Source organism: Microtus ochrogaster, unplaced genomic scaffold, assembly GCF_000317375.1.
Source record: "Microtus ochrogaster isolate Prairie Vole_2 unplaced genomic scaffold, MicOch1.0 UNK29, whole genome shotgun sequence".
Taxonomy (NCBI): domain Eukaryota; kingdom Metazoa; phylum Chordata; class Mammalia; order Rodentia; family Cricetidae; genus Microtus; species Microtus ochrogaster.
In genome coordinates this window covers 4,018,842-4,037,353 of record NW_004949127.1, presented here as the reverse complement: position 1 = coordinate 4,037,353, position 18,512 = coordinate 4,018,842, and the positions used below count along the sequence as shown (strand labels likewise).

The 18,512-nt window shown below is 38.4% G+C and overlaps 1 protein-coding gene across 2 annotated transcripts in view; it reads left to right on the top strand.

Moving 5' to 3' along the window:
* The window catches only part of Cpq (carboxypeptidase Q), a 363,530-nt gene that overhangs the window by 197,556 nt on the left and 147,462 nt on the right, over window positions 1-18,512 (top strand). For both annotated transcript variants that reach the window (XM_013354109.2, XM_026789766.1), the window contains one exon: window positions 2,746-2,857. In XM_013354109.2, coding sequence (XP_013209563.1) covers window positions 2,746-2,857 — 112 coding nt within the window. The remainder of the gene's footprint in view (window positions 1-2,745; window positions 2,858-18,512) is intronic.

Here is an 18,512-nt window from a genome sequence, read left to right as displayed (position 1 = left end):
TCGAACTCACAGAGATCCGCCTGCCTCTGCCTCCCGAGTGCTGGGATTAAAGGCGTGCGCCACCACCGCCCGGCTCAAGTTTGCTTTTTAAATGGAACTAAGTTAGAGGTTGTTACCCTATTAAAAGAGATTCTGAATTTATAACTATCAGATTGTGGCCCCAAACATTTTATTGTTTGAAAAGTGTTTTAAAACTCTCACAATCAAAATGATAAATATTTTTTCTTATATAGCACTGTGCCAAAGTTCTGATCATGTAATATAAATTTAATTTTTTATTACTCCAAGCCATCTTTCTTGTCATAACTGCTAATGTAAGCAGTAATTACTATCTGGAGGGCGGAAGTTTATAAGAGATACAAAGAAATACAGTTATGAAATGACCTCAATAATTGTGAAATAAGTCAGAAATATAAAATGATGGCTACCTTAATGTGGTTACTCCTGAATGAACTAAGACAGAAGTTAATTAAAGCACATTTTGACATTTTATTCTACTGCAGCTTTACTGGGACAATGGTCCTGGCCCGTGAGAATATGACAGTACACCCCGACTTCTCTGGGATGACACCACTTTCTCAGTCAGAAGACGCAGCTATTGCAACATGCTCTTTTTTCTTTGTTTTTGTTTTGTTTTTAATTCCCCCTTAGAAACAATCCATTTGGGTTCATTATATGACCATTTATTAGTCTGGGGCATTATCCTTGTTTGTGACTACAATGAAGTCATTCTAGGCTGGGTCGCCTGTAAGTCACTAGGAGATCTTTCAGCTGCTCAGTGAGCAGGCAGTGCAAAGGTCACAGTAATATTTTAGGCCCCAACTCTCCCCAAGGTTATGGTGAGTTTTCATGCTAGCTATCAAGAAGATTCATTCAGCTTTGGTTTTTCTGACAGCTTACCATGCAGCAATATCAATAGGCTGAACTTTTAAAAATGTTGAGTTTATATTGTCAGGAAGAGTTCAGACATGCTAAGTGTGTGAGCTAAGCATACCTACCACTGATCCCATGAGAAACATGCCAACTCTCCAAATCTCACCTTGTACCTGCTTCTGTTCTCACACTCTGACAAAGGGAGCCGCTTTCCTATTTTGTCTGGCTTTATGATTATGTAGATGGAGTTATAAACAGTGTTATTATTTTGTGTCTAGTTTCTTTTATTCTTCATGCTGTTTATCATGCGTTGTATTTGTTTTTTTTTACTGCCGTGTGGTGCTCCAACAACTTATTCATTTTACTTTTAACAGACATTTGGATATTTTTCTTTCAGAGAAGGGCATGGCTATTAATATTCTGTTATGAAAACTGCTATAGTTAAAGCACACACACACACACACACACACACACACACACTTCTGAATACACCATACAACTAGGAGTAAGATTTCTGGGTCATAGACTGTATGTATGTTCACTGTCCGTAGGTACAGGTTCCAGATCTAGAATCAATAACCAGTTGAAAATATTGAATTTTGAGCTTGTTTCTATGTAATTTTGACTTTAAACTATAAAATAAATTTTTGGGGTTTTTTTTCATTTTTTTATTAAAAAATTTACTTTTCATTTTACATATTAAACTCTGTTCTCCCTCCCCTTCTCCCGCCTCTCACTTTCCATCCCCCATCCACTCCTCAGAGGGGTTAAGCTTTTCCTTGGGGAGTCAACAAGGTCTAGGACACCATCTTGAGCCCATCCCCTCCTCCCAACCCCAATTTTAAGGCTGAGCAAAGTATCCCACCATAGGGAAAGACTCCAAAAAAGCCAGTTTATACTCCTGGAATAGGTAATGGTTCGACTGCCAGTCCCCACCCTCCTGCCAAACAGATCAAGCCACATAACTGTCAACCACATTAAGAGGGTCTGGTTCAGTCCCATGCAGGTTCCCCAGCTGTCAGTCCACAGTCCGTGAGTTCCCACTAGTTCAGGTCAGCTGTCTTTGTGGTTTTTCCCATCATGATCTTAACCCCCTCCCCCACTTGCTCATATGATTCCTCCTTCCTCTCTTCAACTGAACTCCAGGAGCTCAGCCCAGTACTTGGCTGTGGGTCACTGCATCTGCTTCCATTAGTAGGTTCTATGATGACATTAGGGTAATCACTAATCTGATGAAAGGGGAAGGCCCTTTCAGGCACCCTTTTCACTATTGCTGGGAGTCGTCACTGGAGCATCATAGATTACTGAGAATTTCTGTAACACCAGGATTCTCCCTAACCCCATAATGGCTCCCTCTATCAAGATATCGCTTTCATTACTCTTTCAGTCTGTCCCTTCCTCAACTCGGTCTTCTTGATCCCTAATGTTCCCATCCTCCATCCCCTCCCTTCTATTCCTCTCCCAGTTTACCCAGGAGATCTTAGCTGTTTTCCTTCCTAGGGTCCTCCACGTGTGTCCCTCTTAGGATCCCTCTTTTTACCTAGCGCCTCTGGGGTTGTGGATTGTAGCTTGGTTACCCTTTGCCTGGCAAAAAAAAATTTACAAGCTTTAAAAACCATTCAGCAATAAACAAATGCCTTTAGTAGTCAGGATTATATTATTGATACAGAGGCACAAAGGGAGGACTTTTACCATTCTAAGAATGAATTTGGAATTATACCAATGCTGTTGTACCATGTTCCCTACTAGAAACAATGTGTGTCTTCTAAGAAACAAATATAAAACTTCTGATCTTAATGTTTGAAATACCTGGATATGTCTTCTTTGATGTCATTTTGCTTAGTGTTTTCTTCCTTTTATTATTTATTCTAGGTTGTACTGGTCAGTGGACATCTGGACAGCTGGGATGTTGGGCAGGGTGCCATGGACGATGGTGGTGGAGCCTTCATATCATGGGAAGCACTCTCACTTGTTAAAGATCTTGGTAAATATTTAGAAAGTCTTTAACCAAGTCTTGAGGGTCTCAGTAATGACGTGTTAACTCTCTATATAAACTCCATAATGGGTTCATTTTTGTGGCGTGTTCAAAGATTCTCCTGTCATTTATATTTTTTTCTCAGTTTTCTCCCAGGACAGAATAATTCAGAAATTTTTATTTAAGTGTACTACAGACATCTGAAGTACCAAATATTATTGTCATTCACTGAGGAAAATGAACAAGCAAATAAAACCAGAACAAATGTAACCACATAGTTGGAGACTGCATAAGACCATGGCTAAAAGCTGTGAAAAATCAACTTCTCTCCACTTCCTTATCTTCTCCTCTTAAGATAGCACCAAGCTATGAGAATAGTGGAAACGTCTGTCATTTTTCTATAGAAATCAGAGTGTGTTAGTGATTCCCATAACCACGAATGATTCCCATAGCCACGGTAGGAATCCGGTTTGAGAAACTGGATCTAGATATGGCTGAGAAGAACAGGCATTAAAAGACATGAGTAATAGCAAAAGTAGCTTCTTTTGATGACCATATATGCAAATAAGGTGTGTACATTTACTGTTGATGTTCTGGTCAAAAGGGTGCATATGGAGTGTGATTACAAACAGCAGAATAGTCTGAATCAAGAGGTCCCTGTCTAAACCAGACAGTGGTGGTTTTAAAGTGCTTCATCAGCAGGCAGTCCTGGGTGGTAGCAGTAGAATAAGTTCTCTTTTAGATGGCATGGAAGTAAAAAAAATTATTGTTTATTTAAGCATGAATTGTAATAAGATTTTTCTTTGGGATACTAGCTCACAAATAATGACATAGAGACTTATTAATTATGAAATCTTGGTCTTAACTTAGGCCTGTCCCACTAGCTCTTATAACTTATATTAACCCATATTTTTATTAATCTACATTCTACCATGTGACATTACCTCTCTTACATCTTGGATCTCATATTTCTTCTCTCTGGCTCCCATGTATCTAGACTCAGCCTTCTCTTCCTTTCTGTCCCCAGAAATCCTGCTTCTACCTCCTGCCTTGCTATTGGCTATTCAGCTTTTTACTACACCAATTACAGCAATACACATTCACACAGAATACAAATATCCTACAACATTTCCCCTTTTTGTCTAAATAAAAAGGAAAGATTTTAACTCTAACAATTATCTTCTCCTACTTCCTCCTCTCTCTGCCTGAAAGTCCCACTTATACCTCCTGCCTAGCTATTGGTTTTTAGCTCTTTATTAAACTAATCACAGAAATATATCTTCACATAGTATACATATATCTCACAACAACATATGTCTCTAAACTCAAGATTTCCTATAATTTTTTATAGAGTCTTCTAGTCTCTACATAGGTAAATTAAAAATTACTTATCTGGGATGCATTCTAGTTGGTAGAATGTCTGACTAACTTGAATGAAGGCATTGGTTCAATCCCCAGTGTAGCACAAATAATAAAAACCCAGAGACAGAAATTGGGGAAATTTCTGAAAACCAGAAAAGAAAAGCAACTAAGCGACTAGTGAAATCTTACCTCTACCAAACCTGGGCAACCACAGACTAAGCTGACTAAACAGACTAAGCCTCTCCTCCCATTTTGTTTTCCCTCTAGCACTGAGATTTAAAGGCATGACTCCTGACTACTGGGATTAAAGGTGTGTGCTACCACTGCCTGACCTTTAGTGGCTTAGCTTTGCCCTTCTGATCTCTAAGCAAGCTGTATTTATTAAAACATAAATAAAAAATCATTAGCCCCAACAATTCATAAAAATGGATATGGTGGTGCCTACCTGCCATTGTAGTAATTGAGAAATAAGTGCAAGCAGACCAAGAATTCAAGGTCATCCTCAGGTACATAGTGAATTCAAAGCCAGCCTGGGCTACATGAAACTCCATCTCAAAAAGCAAATATTGCTGGTCTTCCTAACAGAAGATTGCCAAAATGGTCTTGTTTTAAGCAAATCTTTGGTGCAGTATTTTTATTTTTATCTTACTTGTGGTTTTAAGTGTAGAAATAAAAAACCATTTTGTGATACTTTATGTATTTTCCAACCTTAGCACTATCGACATTTTCAGATTGTGGTGGGGGTTTTTATAAGATCCCCAGACTCTGCCCACTACTTGCCAATATCATCCACTACAACCCCCCAAAACTGTAACGTGAAAATGTCTCTAAATATTGTCAAATATCCTTGGATTGGAAGGTGAGAACAAATGTTCTGATTTAAAAGACACAGAAGTAAACAATAAAGTATCTCTAGATTACCTGACACAGGATCTTTTGGAAAAAATAATTAAAGAAACTAATTGGAAATCTTGAATTGCACATTCTTAGCAGTCCGTCATCATCATCATCATAGCCATGCATGATAGAAAAGATACACTGAGCAGCCGCCATGTAAAGTCCTTTGTAGATGCCAGGCACACAGGGAGGATTAGGGCATGCTCTCTGTTTTGAGAGCCTTGATCGAGAGCTGGAGATCTCCACATTTGCCTACAGGCATTGCTGTGAGCAGAGAAAGTGTTTGAATGACTAATTTTATAACTGGGCCAGGTTCAAGAGAGAAAATGCTCAATAAAATCCAAATGTAGACCTTCAGAGAAGGTCTAGATTTTATGTGGAGTCCTCCCTCATTCCCATTCCTTGGTGGTCTCTCCCTTTCCCTCTCAATCCAGAACAAAATGGTTTTGGGAAAATATGCAGAAATCAAACATTCGTTCTTACAGAACACAGATGTTTATTCTGGAAATTAATTTTATTTCAATGTGTTTCACCAATTTGATGGAAATGGATTGGTGGAATAAAAAAGAAACTAGTTCATCTGAATTGTGTTTTAGGTCACGCTGTTCTACAGACTGTACTTTCCTGGCCTTGGACAGATCATCTGAACACTCTGCACTTCATTCTTCCTCCGTATTCAATTATAATCTTCCAGGGTATTTTATTTGCTCTAGATTGAAACGAAAACTGGGTATTCTCTGCATATTGAATCTCTGTGGTCTGGTCCTCAGCATGGACCCCTAAATTGCTGTTAATTGATTTCACTTCAATTTCATGGATAAATGTCAAACAATGTGCAGAGATGAATGAAGTATCTATAGTACCAACTCTGAAAATGCAGGTTACAGTTTTTGTTGTTGTTGTTGTTTGGGTGGTTTTTTGTTGTTATTGTTGTTGGTTTGGTTTGGTTTTGGTAACTACTGATCCATCTTTTAAGTTCATAGTTTAATCTCTAAAAGATTTCTTGAAAATTTCTATGAACATATAACTTAAACTACAAAATAAAGAGCAGTGTTTCTTTTGAGCATGTGTTGTGAGGCAGCATCAACATACTGTTAAAAACACAGGACACTGATCTGGGCATGGTGCTCCACACCTTTAATTCTAGCATTAGCAAGAGGCAGAGGCAAGTGGATCTCTAATTTAGAGATTATCCTGCTGTACAGACCAAGTTCCAGGACAGTCATTGCTACACACACGCGCGCGCGCGCGCACACACACACACACACACACACACACACACACACACACACACACACTAAACAAAAAAACCTGTCCTGAAAAAAAAAACCCACAGTAAACTGGAGCTCGACAACCTTTATTGTTCATACCTCAAATCCCCACCTTCCTAGTTATCTAACTTTAACCTTTGGTTATTTTATTTGACTTTTTGTGTCTCATTTGACCCATCTAGGAAATAAAGATAACAATAGTTTCTATTTCTCATGCTTGTTTTGAAAATTAAATGAAGCATTAACCAATCAATTTACGACAGGGCCTAACCCAGCCCAATCTCTCCATAAATGTTATATTTTATGACTTAATAAGCATGGCTCTGAAAAACAACTTTAATACAAGAGAAGTTGATGTTTTTTTAACCTCTTGCCCCATTAATGACCACTCTGCCTTCTTGATATTTTGGTTATAATAGTGCAATTCTAGAGTCAGTTGCCATAGTTTCACTAACATAATCTTTCCCTTTGCCTTTTAAGCCACCATTTCTGGTATAATAGAAGCCTAAAGACTCCTTTACACTTCCTATTTTTATATGAAATTATTGTGTCTTAGATGTCTTCTGATCTATGTAGAATTTAACAATTGACTTTGAATTTTCTGTTGGTAGATTACCTATGTGTTTTAACATGCAGGTCGGGATCCAGTGTGTGACTTACTAGCTCTGAATGTGCACCAGAAATTCTAGATGAGTTTAGATGAGAATGGAGTACATAGGAGATTTGAAATTCCAAGTTTATCAACAGCATCACCAAAAAGAAAGGAAAAAAAGCAGTAAAACCTGAGACCCTCTCCCCCCAAATGGGTTCATAATTATATTACTTAATTACATCGAGGCTAAATTGTTTGATTGTGAAAGCTCTGTGGAAATCTTTTCCCAGGAAAAATGACACTCCTCTTGGATGCTCTCCCTTGGATGAGCTGTCAGGCAGCTTAGACACTGGAGTCCCTCAGTGCTTTGTTAATTTAAAGTGTTGGTCCAGTGGGGCTCTCTGATATTTGAGAACCTTTTTTCTAAGACTTAGCCTTCTACCATATTTTCCTTTGTCTTCCTACTTTACAACTCTTACAGATGCACTCTTTTGCCCAAGCCACCAGCTTAAATTATATTTAATTAATCAAAAGACATTTGTGTTTTGTAAATATAATAAATCATTCCTAAGTAACCATCATCGGCAGCTGTTTGCTGTGAAGTACTATTGAATCTCGTGTGTGTGTGTGTGTGTGTGTGTGTGTGTGTGTGTGTGTGTGTGTGTGTGTGTGTGTGTTTTACTGGATGTGAAGCTGTTTATTTGAGTTGTCATTTCCTGGAACATTCTGGTGTCAGTGGACAAAACTTGAGACCAAAACTGCAATATTTAACAGTGCTCATTTGTCATTCAAAAAGTAAAGCATCTCCTACTCCAAAATTCTTCCAGTTTTATCATTTTCTATGAAGTTGGAATTTGTTGATTTTGATTCTAAAGAAATGAAAGAAAAGGAAGGGAGAACATTACCTGGCTATTGAAATGTGAGACATTTGAGAAACACACATCTAAAATATGAAGTGTGATCATCCTGGTTGTGATTATTACCAAGCATGAGAGGCTGCTCTTAAAAGATATTTATTCGTGTGCCCTTTGCTCACTCACTTAACAAGTGTTTGATGTGCTGATAGCCTGTCATATCCTACATGCCTGGACCAAAGAGAAAGGAGACACAGACCTTGACATCCTTGAAGTAGAAGAGATACTTGATTCCAAAGCAGCCATAACATTGCTTCAAACACTCCCTAACTGTGATGTGTACAGTTGACTTTGGATACCTGCCAAGGGAAGGGTGTAGGCAGTTTGTTTGGCTGGGCAGAGCAACCTCAACATAGTGATTCTTGCATTCTTGAGCTTTGTTCAGTAAAGACAAATAGGAATTCCTGAAGTACAAGAGGACAGAGTCAGGAATTCTCAGCAGCAATGCATATGTTAAAGGGAGGAAGGTGTGGTCAGGAAAGTCTTGGGATGGAAAAACAAGGGCTGCAGAATGGCAGGAGATGTACACTTTCCCCTTGATATGTCTGCAAAATGTCAAGTTCTTGCATAATATGCATGTCTTCTTCTTATAAGAAAAATATTTCCAATGAGGGAGGGGGACTTGATGGGGGGAGGGGGAGGGAAATGGGAGGCGGTGGCTGGGAGGAGGCAGAAATTTTTAATAAATAAATAAATTTTAAAAAAAGGAAAAAAAATAAAAAAAAGGGCTGGAGAGATGGCTCAGCCATTAAAGGCTAGGCTCACAACCAAAAATATAAAAAAAAGAGACAAAAAGAGGGGGGAACTCTTGATATGGCTATTAGATTGAATACTTTGCTGATATAACTAGTAAGTATGGAGTGGGGAGGGTGAAAGAGGAATGACCAGGCCTTTCTGACCCAGAATATTTCAGTGAAGATAATCAAATACATGCCAAGGTATTGGTTAGGTTAGAGTCTTATGCAGCCTTCTCCAGTGCAAAGGCTGTCTCAGAAATGAAGGCACAGATGAGGACATGTTCTTTGCCCAGGGATGCCCTGGAAAAGCTCCAGTGTGATTGATGTAAGGAAATAGCAACTCCCCATGAGGTGAAAGTCATTTAAATTGAAGGACTAGAGATAGTGGGGACCTTGAGCTCATATAGGGACTGCCTCACACCTAGAAAAGAGATAGCACTCGGAATGGCACTCACCCCAAAGTGCCAGATCCCTGGCTATATTATAAGTACCAAATATGTTTACTTAATGGTGTGATGTGCTAGCCATTCACTGTACACAACAGTGATTCTTCCCAGGTAATAGCCCCACGCAGGAGATAAAACTCCCGTGACAGCCACTGTACAGAAGAAGAAAGTAGAGTAAAGTTACATGGCCTACTCAAGATGATGCAGCTGTCTGTCCTGTGGGAAATGTAAATCAAGCCCTTTGACTTTAATCCTAATCCTACTGGTAGGCACCCTGGAATGCTGGTTTACTGAAAGAGCATTCCCAGCCTGGTTCAAGGAACACTATCTCTGAGCCTGACAAGAGATAATATACAGAAAAAGAAAAATTTATACTGTAAACAAATGGGTTAAGGAAACTCCCTCTTAGTAATTTCTTTTTTCAACAAAGTCATTTGATGAAAGAATGTGTTTTGAGCGCACTATCCTGAAAATGATGACTCAGATGTCCTTCATGGGGCTAAAATCCAATGAATTAGATCTGTTTTCATTTTATGTGTTCTGGCAACCTTTAGGACCATGTGGAGGTTCCATAACTGGCCTGTAAAGACCATACCTAAGCAGCTCATGTATTTCCCCAAAAGAAAACTTTGCCTGATGTGTGGCTCCTTAGCCATACTTTCCCGGTTTGTTTTATTTAAAATAAATAGAATATTACTATTGAAATATGTTAAATCTTCCTTCTGCCATGTTTTTCTGTGAATCTTAGTTTTTCTACAGGAAATTTTTATCTTAAAACATTTCAGGACTTCTGTCTATTCTTGCTTTAGATTCTCTTTTTCCACAATTATTTTATGAACAAGAGATAAGAGACCAATGACCCTGGATCAAGAGTCCCATTGAAGTCACTGTTCTTTACTGCTTTTAGAGAACAATACAGTCACTTTAAAGTGCTACAGAAAATCATCTTGTTTAAAGTTTTTAAAAATCCTCTCATCATTCATTTTAACTTTTGTTTATTTAATTTTTAATGTGTAGATGGTGGTTTGCTTTTTTTCTGAGAAAATTTTGATCTTGCCTTTTCATAACTGTACTTAATGAACCAAATGCCCATAACAATTGAGGAATTAGAAATGTCAAAAGTGTTTCAACCCTTTTTCTTGTTTCCTCTTTTTGGTCACTTCTAAAAATGGGTTCGTGGTCATAAGGCATGTGTGACTCTTCCTCATGTACTTTTGAGGGATCTTCTTGTTTTTTCATTCAATATCTTCCCTATTATGGGAGGTTACATAGTGTCTGGTTTTCACATAAGACCATGGAAAATATTTTCTTAAGGCTAGAAATTGCTGAGAACGTGTTCTGAGATTCAAATTCATTTGCAAGTTTCACTAGCACACTTGGCATCCTTACATCTCATTCAGCTGAAAAGGCGTTTCTGCTGGCGTATACAGAAAGACAGCTTATGTATGCGTTGATCTGTAGGATGTGTCCATGGGATAAAATAAGATTTGTTTAACATGGCTCTTTTAGATTGCCGTTTGCCTTGTAGTTTGGATGTGGTGTGGGAGAATCTGTAGTCATTTTAAAGCTATAGGCTATCTGAATGTTGCAGTTACTATTTTAGCATTTGATTAGAATACCATTTTAGTGTACAAGTAAACATAATGGAGGCATCCAATTGCTCCCTTTCCGATAGAAAACCAGTAGGGACCGTGAGAGATTAAATCCAAGAGAATGGATTCAATTAATCCTCATTTTCTACAGTTTGCAATGGTAAAGGAAGCAATAGCTTCTTAGAGAAGAGGGGTCATAGACTACAACAATGTAGTATTACAGTTAGTGTCTGAGTGAATTTTCTCCCACTCAGAATGGAGTATGTGCAAACCTGACATGGATTTGTCTGGAAGAGCTAGATACCTCACTGAAACAGGATCATCGAATAGTAGGATGGCTTACAAGGAGGTTATTGTATTTTAGTGATTATGTCATAAGAGACGCATTAAACAGAGAGGGCACAGTTCCTTCTGCTCAGAGCTCATGGTCTAAGAACAATGGCTCTATATGGGACATTTGAACTAAGTCTTAAAAAGGTAGGTGTGGGAGAATAAAGAACAAAATCAGAACTCTTGTAAGCCTGTAGTTTAAGGGGTGAAGGGTGTTTCTGTAAATCTGAAGCATTAGGTGAGCGAGAAGTGGTAGGATGTAGATCCAGTGAAAAACAACAGCTTGTGAAGGCAGAAAAGCTAAGTGTGAGGATGCCATAGGCAGCAGGAGCCTTTGATGATTGCTAAGTATGAGACTGGCATGATAGGACTTATTTCTAAAAGGAAAATTCAGGTAAGTTGTTTTTAAGTTACTGAGGAACAGAACAGGGAGATCCCAACATTGTTAAAGCATTGCTTTGGAGTTCCTAAGTATACATATTGCTGTGTGGTAAGTTAGGCAGCTTCTGCCTTACTCAGCTAAATACATCAAAGGGGAAATGATGGGATTCCAGGGGTGCTGCCTTTTTGTGTCTCCACACTTTCTGCATCATGCTAACTCTTCCCTTGCAAAAGCTGTGGTTTAGTCAGCTCCCAGTGAGTTCTGTTTCAGTAAACTTTCCTAAACATAGGTCTGTGGGAAATGTTGAAATGTACTAGGAATAGCTGGTCCAACCTGCATGGTTACCTAGTTTTGAAAATCATCCCTAAAGTCATTATTCCCTTTAAGCTGTGATTAGTCTCAAGTGCAAGCAATAGGATCAGAAAGTTTCTAGTGGATATGTGATCATAACAGACAAAACAGAGTGTCAAAAGACATGGACTCTATCAGATGGTTTGCTTTTAATATTACTAATGCTGTCATATTAGATCATCATCTGATCAGTTGGTGACACCAGCATCTCCAGAACTTATAATATCCTTGATTTTACAGCCCTTCAGCCCTCATTCCCTTTAAATAAGTCAAAATTTGAAGGTACAAGTTAGATAATCATATGCTCAGACTTGGGTTCAAGTCCTACTGTACTGGTAATCACTGTATTATCTTAGACAAATGAATCAGCCTTATGGGTCTGTTCTTTTTCTTCTTTAAAGTGAGAACAATTTATCTTGAATAATTGATGGGATATTTGAAATAATTTAGATGGTGACTGGCCTTTTCTAAGCCATTAAAAAAAACAATAGTAATTTCAATTATTGTTCTTAGATTCTAATTACCAGAAAAACAGATATAGGTGGTCCAGCAGAGAAAGTAATCTCAGGAACAATTGAGCTTTCAAGTCTTAGTGTCTGTAAACCATTACCAATTCAGCTTGACCAGAGCCCAACCCCATAGCAGAAACACCCACATAAATAAGAGAACAGAGGTTGCTCCTGAGCAGCCAAACTCATCCATGACTATACATGAAGATAATATAGGAGGAGGTCTCTGTTCATTGTTAATAGTGAACAGCATGTAACAGATGTCTAGTAAATGTGACATAGAGTTAAAATGACACTCCTGCAGCAAGAGGAAGGTGTGACTTTTCCTATCCTTTGCTCTTTGTTAATGGCTTCCACCTAAGTAATTCTGTACATGGAAAGTTTGTATAGTCCTGTGGGAAAGATGGAACAAGAAGAGGCTGTGAAGGGTGGTGTAACTCTGCCACATCAGTCATTTGTCATAGACAGAGAAAACCACCAAGGCAGAGAATATGGAGAATCTGGTGCTGTCTACAATTTTATCTGCTAAGTTCTCAAGAACCCTTGGCTTTCAGAATTATCATGTCCGCAGGCTCAGGTGTTCTCAGAATCTCTTTGTAGTAGCCAGTCATGATAAACTAAATAGAAATAGACCACCCAAAGGAAGTTCTTTACTTCCAACCATTAACACCTGCCAGTGTAGGACTCAGCCACGGATAAGTTTAAGGGAGGCCTGAGTCTCAGTAGTTTACCCTGAGGCAATACCTGATCGCAGGAAGAACCACAAACTGAGATTACCTGAGCACCATGCAAGAACAGACCATCCAAAGGGAATGCCTAACGTTTCACCTGCTGTAGATAGGATCACCTGCCAGCACAGTCACCAAGACACCCCTAGACAAATGTCAGCCAATCAGAAGTCCTGAACCTTAGAAACCCCTCACCCCCAGGTTTACTACTATAAAAACCCAACTCTAACTGATCTCGGGGCTCTCTGTTTATGCCAATACGTTGGACATACGGATAGACTGAGTTTGCAAACTTGTGCAGAATAAAGGCTCTTTGCATTTTCATACGGGACTCTGTCTACTTGCTGGTTTTGGGGGGACTTCATGGATCTGGGCATAATGCTCTTCATATAAAGAAACCCAAGGACTTATGATGATCACTGATGCTTGTATCACTGTTCCTCTTTGCTTTCTGTGATAATGGCATCTTTTGAAAGGAATATATTTAAAGCATAATTGAAATTATTCTGACTTACCGCTTTAATAAATGTGTGAAAAATATAATGCATCAGTGTCTCAAAGGCTATATACCTGCTATATTTTCTATGGGCCATAGAACCACTGAGCCATCTCATTTCAGGCAAACATTAGAATGAAGAAACTTTTTATGAACTGCTTTGTACTAGAGTTACTGTTTCTGAAGGAAAAAAGTATGGTTTTATATTTTATAGTTGAATAATTTTAAATGAAGTCATTTAAATATAATTTTTGCTAATACTAAAATCTTTGTAGAAAAAGTTTTCAGACAACATTGTCTTCATGAAATACAAAATATCTGTGAAGAGAACTCCATGTTTGATGTTTTCACTTTTTATGATCAAACATGAATTAAGAATGGAGGAGAGTATATAATTAAATACTGCATATGTCCAATATGCCTGCTACCTATTTTTTGTACTTCTGGCAATTCTCATTTGGCATAAATACAGGAATTGCAGTTCCTGTCTCTACTTCTTAAGATAAAGGCATTACGTTGATGCTTCTATCAACTGCAGAAATAGAGCCTTTCTTATTCTGATGACTGCTTGTCCCTTTTATCTCTGTTTTTTTTTTAAGCTAAGAAATATTCAAGCACTTAAATGACAGAGGATAATAAACATAGGCACATTTGCCCAATATAAGTGGTAAGAATTTGGGGTCCATGTTTCAGATACTTGCAGTAGAAGAGTTAAAACATGGCTGGAATCTATTTTGCACCTTTCCACCCTACTGTCCCCTCTTCTCTCTAACTGTAGTCCATGGTTATCCCTGGTCTGAGGTTGTTTTAACATATTTTTTTGCAAATATACACAAAAGAGTATCATACTGTTTTATGCTTTTGAGCTTACATAAATGCTATTTTGTAGTCAGATTTATTCTGTTTTACCCCCCTCTCTTATTGGGGTGAATGTTTGGTCCATTCTGTTTTACCCTCTCTCTTATTGAGGTGAATGCTTGGTCCTTCTTCTTTATACCATATTCTTTCTAATATACACAGTTGTATCCATAAATGCCTGGGATCATCGGGTTGGCTGCCTTCCACAAATTTTAAATGGAGTAGCCATTGAGTTTAAATATGATGGAATTTTCTTTATGATTTCTTTTTTAACTCTAATTATTGCAGTTTTCTTTAAGCTTCTAAAAACATAGTGTTGTTAAATTATTAAATTCCACTTCTGTTGGGTAAAGGTTATAACGTGATCTCTAGAATCATGGTTTTCATCTTGTAGGTCAGGACCCCTTGGGGTCAAACAACCCTTTCACAGGGGTCACATAGCATATAGCCTGCATATCAGATATTTACATTATGATTCACCGTAGCAAAATTACAATTATGAAGTAGCGATGACAATAATTTTATGGTTGGGGTCACCACAACATGAGAACCTGTATTAAAATGTTACAGCATTAGGATGGTTGAGAAGGTTGAGTATCAATTCTTTGGTATTTGTTGAGAGTTAATTTTGTCTTTTTACCTGGTCTGCTTTTCAAAACTGCATTGTGTTAACTTAGAAAAGATGGTATGTTAGCCTTCCTTTTCTGGGAATAATCTGACATCTGTTTATTACAGCAAACTTGATACTGTAACTCAACAAACTCATCTATAAATATTAGTGAATCTTTTTCTTTTGAACTATCAGATTTGGGGAGAAGCATATTTAATGTTCCAATGAGGATTGTGATGTTACAAATTTTATCTCCATGTGGTTTGAGACTTTGTTGCTTTATGCATTTGAGTCTATAGCCCTTCCTAACTCTTAGAAATGACATTCTCTGCAAGTCTGTTTCATTATCTATAATTATCACAGAACCAGCACTCTCTTTTGGATAGCTTTTCTTTTTCTACTCTAGTTTCAACTTATCAAAATCATTGTTCTCTAGTTGACTTTGTTATAAACAGTGTCAAGTAAGATTTTTTTAAAAAAATCTCTAACCGGAGCTATCAGATAATAGGGAAGTTTGTTCTGTTTGCCCTCATTGTGCTTACTTACTGTTTTTGTAATTTTCCAACTTTTTTAAGTTAAAGTTGCATTTTTAATTTCCCTTCTCCCTTTTGCTTAATTGGTTTACTTAATCCACCATCCATTTAACTTCTATTATTTAAAGGTTTGTACATCTTTTTTCTGTTCTTCCATTAAAATATGTGAACATTTTATGTGCATGTGTTAATGAAATGAGACAGTAATCACAGATTGTTCCAGTATGTTCTTTTAAACACACACACACACACACACACACACACACACACACACACACACATCACCATATATTATTGTCAACTGGTAGTTTCCTTAGGCCTCCGTATACCTCCACAGGCACATTATTACTTGGTTATTATGGAGTGGGTTTTTTTTTTTTATCATTTCTGCACTGGTTTTTTTTTTGGTAAATATTTACTTTCCCTTTTTCTCAATTTCCACACGTGCTAATTGGAATTATAGTAGGATCTATCATAAATTTAGTTTGATAATTAAATGAGCTAGTTCAGTTCTTACTATGTAAGAATGCGTCCGAACTTCACTCTTATCTGGAGATTGCTCAGTTGTTTACTGACATTTTTATTAACTAATATTCCTTCCTTCTGAATCAGCAGTCGTCTTCCTAAAATGGACCCCACAGTAGTTCTGTAATAAATGCCCAGCTAATTTTAAAGTGTTTTTATTTTGCTGTCTTTGAATGATGTGTAATCAGATGTGACATTATAGATGAGTTACTTTTTCCTAGAATTAAGAACCTTTTGTGCTAATAGCTTGCACTTTCACCAGGATTTATTGGAGGGCTCATTTGTTTCTGTTTCCCCTCTCTTCTGCTTTATTTTGGTTCCTCCATCTGAGAGCTGAGCTGTTCTGTGGGGCAGGGGTTGGAGTAGGATTCAGCTGTGAGGAGTGCGATTAAGCAGTGATGTAAGTAATTATCTCCTCAAACGTTTTCTGTCTTAGAAATCAAGTGTCTGGCCCTGTCTTCTAGCCCTTAGCTTTACTGGAAAATCTTCTTTATGACTTCCTACATGATTTCCTCAGAACCAGCCTTTCATTTCATATTTCTCTTCAGTTGTGTTTCTAATCCTATTTAACATTTCCATTGAGATTTTAGATAGAATAGGTTTGACGTTCACAGAAAAGTTACAAAGTTTGCTCAGGGGTCTTCCATCCTGCACACCCGGGGCTCCCTGTTATTATCCCAATGTGTTTGCTTCAATTAGAAAAAAACATGATGATGTGGAAGATTAACTAAAGCTTCTGTGGCTTAGTCAGAGTCACTTGGTTTGTAGCTAACAACAGCTTTTCTCTACTAATACCCCATCTAGGTACCACACTTCATCGCCTTGTCTCCCTGGATTCCCTGGGCTGAAGGGTTTCTTAGACCTTCTTTACTTTGGTTGATTGATGTTTCAAGGGGCACAAGTCAGTCCTCTTGGCTGGGATTTGGCCAATGGTCTCTGGGTTAAGACGAGCGGTTGTTTTTGAAGAAGATGGATAAAGTACCATTTTTATTACATCATATCAGTGGTATGTACTCTCAAGGTGACATCACACCTGGATGAGGTATGTTGCCCTTTAGTTTCATTCCTTTCCATTCTGTACTGCTTGGCAGGTGTGCAGGTTAGCAAAACTAAGCTCATGCACATCCTTATCAGCATCTATCTCTAGAATGTTTTCCTTCTCACAGAACTTCACAACTCCCTTTCTCCCCTGACTACCACCACCGAGTGATTTCCATCAAGTTTTACTGTAAACCAACATGGTCTGCTCTTACAGCCTTGCCATGTAATTTCTCTTCATAACCTTTTTTCCGTGTAAACATTTTTTTTTTATTTTTCCGTTCAAAAATTTACACTTCCTCCCCTCCTCCCAGTCCCCTCCCTGCTTGAGAGAGGGCAGGGAACTCTGCCCTGTGGGAAGTCCAAAGGCCTCCCCACTACATCCAGGCCTAGGAAACTGTGCATCCATATAGACTAGGGTCCCAAAAAGCCACAACATGCCATAAAAACAAGTCCCAGTGCCTTTATCAATGGCTTCTCAGTTAGCCCCCATTGTCAGCCACAATCAGAGAGTCCGGTTTTATCACATGCTCATTCAGACCCAGTCCAGCTGGATTTGGTGAGCTCCCATTAGAACAGGCACGCTGCCTCAGATGGTGGACCAACCCCTCGCGTCCTGACTTCCTTGCTTGTCTTCTCCCTCCTTCTGCCCTTTAACTGGATCTTGGGAGCTCAGTCCATTGCTCTGATGAGGGTCTCTGTCTCTATCTCCATCCCTCAGTGGACGAAGATTCTATGGTGATATTCGAGATAATCATCAGTGAGATAGTGGGGCAAGGATACCTTCTGCCTGAACTGTCTCTTCATAATCTTATCTCACCAGGAAAATGACCTTTTCCCTCTAAATAGTGGAATGGAGGCTCACATCAGATCCACACTTCCTCTGGTACCCTCTCTGGTTTCAGGGAGATGTGTTCTACAGTAAATTTCAGAGCTTGGAATCCTTTCGTTGTTGTTGTTATTGTTGTCTATTTGCAAAGTACTAAAATTAATACTTTTGCTCCTCTCCCTGAAGATATTAAGTGAACTGACATCAAGTAGGACTGGTGAGGTGCATGGAGTTGTAGAAGCTGTTGAATTGTAGAATTGACAAATTGTTTAGCATATATGGATTCACATATACATGAACATATGTTTGCATACATAGAAGGATGTATTTGTGCATGCTTATCTGTGATCACTACCTATATCAGTGCTGGTTACCTAGTTATCCTCCTTTTGTGAATTTTTCATAAGAAGATACTTCAAGAGGGATTGTATATTAAATATTTTTCTTTTCTTGAAAATAGTATTTTTTCATATAATATATTAACTACTGTTTCCCCACCCACACTTCCTCCCTGTTTCTCCCCATATCCTTCCCCTCTTACCCAAATTTATATTCTTTCTCGCAGTACATGGTGGTGCATGCCTTTAATCCCAGCACTCAGCAGCACTCAGGAGGTAGAGGCAGGCGGATCTCTGTGAGTTCAGAGCCAGCCTGGTCTACAGAG